Source organism: Arctopsyche grandis, chromosome 3 (assembly GCF_051622035.1).
Source record: "Arctopsyche grandis isolate Sample6627 chromosome 3, ASM5162203v2, whole genome shotgun sequence".
NCBI classification, from domain to species: domain Eukaryota; kingdom Metazoa; phylum Arthropoda; class Insecta; order Trichoptera; family Hydropsychidae; genus Arctopsyche; species Arctopsyche grandis.
In genome coordinates this window covers 27,387,672-27,395,217 of record NC_135357.1, presented here as the reverse complement: position 1 = coordinate 27,395,217, position 7,546 = coordinate 27,387,672, and the positions used below count along the sequence as shown (strand labels likewise).

Genomic DNA, 7,546 nt, shown 5'->3' with positions numbered 1-7,546 from the left:
TACATAATATTAATTAAAGACTATCTAAAGTCGATGACCTAAAGCAGATTGTGTTTAGGTAATCTGTGTTTATACCTGAAGGGTATAGACATTTTATTGTAATCACCGAGACTCTTCACAAGTGTGTTAGTATGGTTATTAGTGATTCTTTCATAGAATCTACTGGTTAGTTTGTTAGTAATGTCTGTAACAAACGGAATATTATATATAGCATGCAGTTTTTTCAGATTAGTATATATGGGTGTATTATAAATTATTTTAAGGGATTTATTTTGTATTACTTGGAGCTTGGAAAGGTTAGTATTCGAGGCGTTATTCCATACAGGTGAAGCATAGGTTAATAATGGTAATATGAGCGCGCGATATAATTTTATTTTATTTAGCGTTGATAAAGAACTATGGCGATTAAATATTGGATATATTGAGGATATACCCCGCATCGCCTTGCATTTCGCTGCCTCAATGTGAGGTGCCCATCTCATTCTTTTATCAAACGTTACTCCTAAATATTTTATTACTGACTGCCATTTCAGACTTTCTCCAGAGGGGATTTTCAGATTGTAATGTTGTGTGAGTGTGTGATGTTTTTGGAAGGATTTTGATAATAGTTCTGCTTTGTCGCAATCACGCGTCACTGAGATTCCTGCATCATCTAATGGAGGAATCGAGTTTTTTGTCCTGCGAATCGCTTTAGCTAATTTCCATAGAGAGCCATCAACTGAGCTCAATTTTTCTAATTTTTTAGACCAAGCTTCATTTTTGATTTCTTTGATTCTAATTTTAATTTGATATGTGAGCTTATTAATTAATGTTTTCAATGCTGGATTTTTTGATGTTTGCCAAATTTTACGGAGTTTATTTTTACTTTTAATTAGATTTGCAACAAAGTCAGTTATCTCTAATTTGTGTTCAATGTATTGTGTCTTAGGTATGTGAAGGTGTTTGGATCGAGTTATTGATTCCGTTAGGTGTATTATGGAGCTGTCGATTTCGGTTTTGTTTGTGAGTGTGGTAGAAGTTAGAATGGTTTGGTCATTTATGTACGACTTGAACTCTCGCCAGTTAGCTCTCCCGTAATCCCAACTATGCTTGATGATTTCCTCGGGTTTCCCGTCGATTGAGAAGATTATCGGGAGATGATCAGACGACAGGGTTTGAAGGGCATTTGGTGTCGATATTTTTGGGCAGTTCTTGACGAGGACAAGATCTAGTGTGGATGGTTGTGAGTTATTTGTGGGATAGTGTGTGTATGTATCCGGATGAAGTAAGATTGTATCTGTTAGTTGAATGTATTTAAAAAGAGTTGTGCCTTGTTGGTCAGTGTTTACGCAACTCCATAACGGATGTTTGGCATTAAAGTCACCAGCTACCACTACCGAACTGCCAATGTTAAATATTTTGTTAAGATCGGATGCCAATAATCGTTTTTGGGGAGGATTGTAAGCGGATGCTACTATGTGACGGGTGTTGTTAATTGTTAGTTCGATGGCGGTTAGTTCTAAATTTTTTAGTGGCGGAGTTATTACGCGACAATGTTTAATTGAGGATTTTATAAAAATGGCAACTCCCCCTCCATGCTGTTCTCGGTCTTCGCGATAGCAGTTAAAGTTAGGTTTATAGGAACCAAATTATATTGTATTTTATATGAAATAATAATGGTTATGTATGAAATAATAATATTATTATATATTATTATTTCATACATATGTTTGAGAGGGGTGTCATGTTGTTTATCAACTCTAAATTGATAAGAAATCAGATTAATAGTTTATGTAGGGGCTCTTTTAAAGCATACTGAAAGAATATCACGAAAATAATTTATTTACTTTAGAACCATCATAGTCTATAAATAATCGAACTATGCTGTCGTTATCAGTTTAACATTCAACGTAAAAGCTTTATTATTTAACTACTTGAATATATACACTTGTATTTAAGATAACAACACCAATATACATATTATATATGTACATTCTACAATAGTGAAATTCAGTAGTGCAGAGAATGGAGTTTCAAAAGACGTTGTTACTCCTTTGGAGTATTTGTTTAATTTCAACTGTAGTCGGTTTGGATCTTAAACAAGTTCGGGCAATTGTAAGGATACCATTATTTTTTTTTGTTATTTGTTGTATAAAGCTTAAGTGATATTTTATACATATTTTGATTTTTTCCTAAAACAGAAATATTTAAAAAAATATGGATATATAGAAGACGTTATGAAGACTGACTGTTTAGTCGATGAAACGGTGTTAGAAAACGCATTGAGAGAATTTCAAACGTACGTCAATTTAGATACAACAGGTAATATACTCGTTATGCATTTTCATATTCATGTTTGCCATATTTGAAACAAAATTATGATATTGCATTTTTGTATGTTTGAAGGAAAATTGGACGCTGAAACTATTTCGAAGATGGACGAATATCGTTGTGGAAATAAAGATAAAACTTTTAACAAAACTATTCAACATTTAGATAATGGTTCAGGTATTAATATTATCTAAATAATATAGCTTTAAGATTTGAAAAATAAGTATGAATTTGAATTTATTAATATCAGAGGGTTAATTGGGTGGCAGAAAGGGAGATAAATACGACAACTCGGGAGATAAATACAACATTAGACGTTGTACAGACTCCAGGGATGTTCAACTCGAGAGCACCCCCGAAGTCGGTTTTCTGAGATAGCTAGTGGTAAGCTTGGGCGGGACTGGTTTCCTCACGGTGCCTTCCTTCGTCGTCGGTGGTCTGGTCTCTGCTGATGTCGGCTGCTCTGCTATGTCCCTTTCTCCTTCGTAATGTGCGTGGGATGCGTGATGTGGAAAAAGGGAGGAAATTGTATAATAATAAAAACAGGTTGTAATTCTGTTTGTATGGTGACTGTATTTTATATATGCATAAATACAGAGAATAAGCAGGGGGGGGGGGGAGTCCGTCGTGAAATTAGCGCGCACGTGTTCGAGAGGTTATGATAACCTCACTCCTCACGTGACTACGTGATCTGACTTCGACGAAGAAAGACCAGGATTTCCTCACTTCTCACCGGACGTATACTGAAGCTGTACTTCCAGTATCGTCTGCCGATCCAGGCTGAGCTGATCGGGACTCGGTGGTGGGAACAAACTCGGTAGCGAACAGAGATGTTCACTCGACCGAAGCGGAAAACGAATAGGAGGCGGGGACGCGCGCTCGGCGCCGATCTCCCTCCAAAACGGCTCCTTTGGTCGTAACGCCACGAAAGCTGACCATGAAGACTTGGTCGGAACAGACGTCAAGATGGTCAAACTTGTAGCATTTTTTAAACTTACTATTATTTTTCACCATCACACTGGGGGATTTAATTGGAAATTATATTTTTGACCAAACCGCGCAAAATGGCAAAGTTTCAAAACAATCAGAAGAATTTAGGATATCAAATCCAAATGTTGTCAGACGAACGAGCGAAGGCAAGCTTAGAAGAGGCTTGTAATTGTTAAAATAGATTGATTTCTCCAAAATAATAACCTTCGAGTAAAAAATCAAATGAGAAATGAAAACGAATGTCGGCAATGAAAATAATGGGTGGAAGAAAAACGAACAAGGTATGAAATTTCAGTTAAATACATCAAAATTTTCTTGAGAAAAACATAAAAAACCTCGATTCTCTAGAGTAAAAGTACTACTTCCGGTGTAGGTAAAAGTTATTTCTATTACACGTAAATTTTTTTTTAGTCCGATTTAGTTTGCGGTTTGGGAGATAGTTGAATTCAAAAACTTAAAAAAAAAGGACACCTATAAGGGGAGGTACCATTTCCGGTCACCTTAAAAATTTGAAAAAAATTTACGTCGTATCGATAAGAATTTTAGTAACCGATACTAAGTTTCATTTTGACAGGACTAACGGTGTTCAAAAAATCCCCAAAATACACAGACACACACACACACACATATTTTTTCTAGATTATGAAAACGTGATCAGTAATCGATTCTGAGTGCGAATCAGTCAAAATCTCGAGTTCGAATTTTCGCATGATCACAAAACTTCATCTATTGTTACTACGTACATAGATAAAGTAAAAATCATAGTAATAAAAAAAATAATTTTGATTTGAATAAATACAAGTCAAACTGAAAACAAATTGGAATCAGGAAAAAAAAACAATAATAAAAGTTTTCATAAAAATTATACATTTATTTTATCTATTCTTCATATTGGGTTATAGTGATATTACATACATGTATATCCCTAATTTGCAGCCATATAATATTATTTTTGCCCAAATCACCTTTTTACTAAGCATAACTTCTTCTTGATGTTATATAAAAAAGGAGATGTATTTTAACAAAAAAATATATAGTTTAAGTCAAATTTTCTATTATTATTTAAGGTGTAATAAAATGGAAGAGCAAGAGTATAACATACACAGTAAAGGATTCCTTTTATCTGAAAAAAAAAATTATCGACGATGAGGTGTTGAAGGCTTTCAATTTTTGGGGACGACATATGAATATAGTTTTCTCCCAAGTGCAACATGGAGCAGATATTGAGATCAGGTTGAAATATAATAATAATAATTAAAATTAATTGTAATAATAAATAAGTAATTGTTTTTAAGATTTATATCAATGAATTATTATATTGCAGATTTGTCAAAACGCATCCCAGTTTTGGTGCATTTAGCAACCATGTATTCGGTACTACCAGTTATCCGGTGAGTTAGGTAATATTACAATATATTATCAAATGCTAATAGATTTTTTATACAATGTATTTACTCTTAGGGTATTTTGGGTAAAATTTATGTGAAGGATGACTGGAAGACCCTTGAAAATCTGTATCATGTTTTAGTTCATCAAATAGGACATGTTCTGGGGTTAGAACATGAGAATTCATCTTCAATCATGTTTCCAATACATAATTCGGAACAGTCGAACATAATCAAAGCAGATGATTCGGCTCTGGAAACGATTAAGGTAAAGTGATATTTTTTGGACTTTCGATTTATCAAAAATAAATTTAATATATCGTTTTTCAGAATATGTACGAAGAACAATCTTCAAATCTAAATTCATTATGTTACGTGGATTCAATTGATGCAATATTTACGACGTCGGACAAAGCTCACACATATGTCTTTAAAGGTGGCTATTTTGTTTTCAAATAAATAAAATATTGTATTGATAGTATTTTAATACAATATTTAATATATCAGACAAACATTATTGGAAGATATCAGACGGAAAATTGGTTCCTGAACATCCCAAGCTAATATCAAATAGATGGCCACTGGTCGATGGCCCAATTACTGCTATTTACCAAGATGAAAATGAATTTACGTTCATTTTTAAAGACTACATGTTTTGGAAATATTTAGGAGATTTATTGATCGAAGGATACCCAAAAATAATTAAAGATGGTTAGCAATAAATTATTTATTTGTGATGTATCAAAACTATACTTTAAATCTATTAAGTCTATAATTTTTTTAGTATTTATGCTGTTTATTAGATTTTATTGCAGATATTAATGTTGTTTATTCTAACTTACAGTTTTCCCGGAGAGTGCTTCACATATCAAAGCTTTCTTTAAAATTAATAATAACATTTACATTTTTAAAAATGATTATTTATATATTTATCAGAAGAATTTAAATTCCTTAAATATGAAGGATTATGAATTATTATCACAAATAGAAAGAAAACAGACGAGAAATGTAGTTCCAGATAATTATCGTGAAATGGATGACGTGTATCCAGAAACGATTGATGAAGAGCCTCCATTAAATTCTTTCTCGTATACATTTCCCAAATTTGATACGATCTCCTATATAAATGGAGAGAACGAGTTTGTGTTTATAAATGGAACAAAATATATACAAATCAATATAGATCTTCTGGTTAGTAACACAAGTAATTTTACATACATACCTACATGTATATTGTTTACATATGTATGTACTTATGAGCCGTTATATTTGAAGGTGGCGGAAGTCCAACTTTCAGATTAAAAAAAAATTATTTGTATTCATTCACAAATTTTTATCACTGCTTTTAATTCGATATGTCCAGAATCTCGGAAATGTAGAATAAACATATTACAGGCCACCAGTATTTTTAAATATTGTATTTAATTATATTATATTTAATGTTTTGCGAAATATTTTTCGTAATGAAGAAAAGTGAATTTATGCACTTTCAAATATAACGGCTCATATATATTTATATATATATGTACATATACGTTGTTTTATCCGGCTTCGCTCAGTGTTTGTAATACAAACAGCTTAAACATGGCGAATCTAATAGTAAATATTCATTTGTTTTTTTTATTAAATTTATTTGAATCGAAAAAAATATAATATTCAACCAATGGAATTGTCGTCATAGAAACTTTGATTTGTTAACGAAGTTCCCAACCAAGATTCCATATTTTCTTACATTCTTACATACTTACAAAGTCTTTTTCGAAATTACAAAATATACATATATGTATACATATATATATATATATATATATATATATATATATATATATATATATATATATATATATATATATATTTATACATATTTTATACTAAATATTTTAGTGTTGTTAAATAAATCCTTGTTCGTATTTATGTTCATATACTAGTGGTTTTACCCGGCTTCGCTCGGTATTTGTAATATAGACCGCTTAAACATTGCTAATGTAATATAAAATATTCATTTGTATTTTTATTAAATTTATTTGATTCCAAAAAAAAATAATATTCAACGATATCGACATCGTCGTCATAGAAGCTTTGATTTGTTTTCGATGCTCCCGCCCAAACCTTAAATATACACAAAGTCTCTTTCGAAATTATGTATTATATGTACACTAATGATGTTTTATTTTTTAGAGTCAATTAACCACAGAAGAAATTACTTCATCGACTACAATTAAGAAAATGTTTGGTTGCGTACTACCGATTAATTCTGAGCAATTAGATTCGCAACGAATAGATGAAAAACAGCAGAGTGAGTCATGGTTTTGGGGCCGTCCTGCAAAGTATTAAAATATGAAATAAAATACTAAATATTTACATAATACAGAGTATATAAGAAAATAAATTACATATATGCTCACCGATTTTAATATTTCTTCTTTCTTGCTTTAATATTTGCGAAATCACTGATAAGTTATTAATGTTCACTAATGATCAATGGCCAGTAATGCGATATTATTTAGTCTTGATTAACCGATAGAGTTTCTATTGTACCTCGTCTTTAATCATTTTTTACTTACTGAAAAACGTATCAACACGCCATTGTTATTGCTAGAGTAAGAAATAACATAAACTAATGAAAATTCAATTTATATGCAACTGTTCAACAAATTTAAATTGGGCCCTGGTGTTAGGTAGAAATAGCCCTGGTGTCAACCCCTCCTATTGAAGTGAAAATAATACTTTTTTTTTACAGTTTTGTTTTATCGAAATCATATAAAAAAAACTTAATTGAAACAAACGTGAAATAAGAATCAAAAACATTAGGAAAATTCTATAAAATACATATGTATGTACATGTATGTAACATATATATG

The 7,546-nt window shown here is 31.4% G+C and overlaps 1 protein-coding gene across 1 annotated transcript; it reads left to right on the top strand.

Annotated features, from left to right (window-relative positions):
* Positions 1 to 1,925: 1,925 nt before the first annotated feature.
* On the top strand, positions 1,926 to 7,097 carry LOC143909507 (stromelysin-2-like). Its single transcript, XM_077427518.1, has 10 exons — positions 1,926 to 2,094; positions 2,181 to 2,301; positions 2,386 to 2,487; positions 4,368 to 4,533; positions 4,625 to 4,691; positions 4,762 to 4,953; positions 5,016 to 5,121; positions 5,193 to 5,396; positions 5,530 to 5,876; positions 6,864 to 7,097. Exons 1-10 carry the CDS (start codon positions 2,005 to 2,007, stop codon positions 7,017 to 7,019), a joined length of 1,551 nt encoding a protein of 516 aa, XP_077283644.1. The 5' UTR covers positions 1,926 to 2,004; the 3' UTR covers positions 7,020 to 7,097.
* The last annotated feature ends 449 nt before the right edge of the window (positions 7,098 to 7,546 follow it).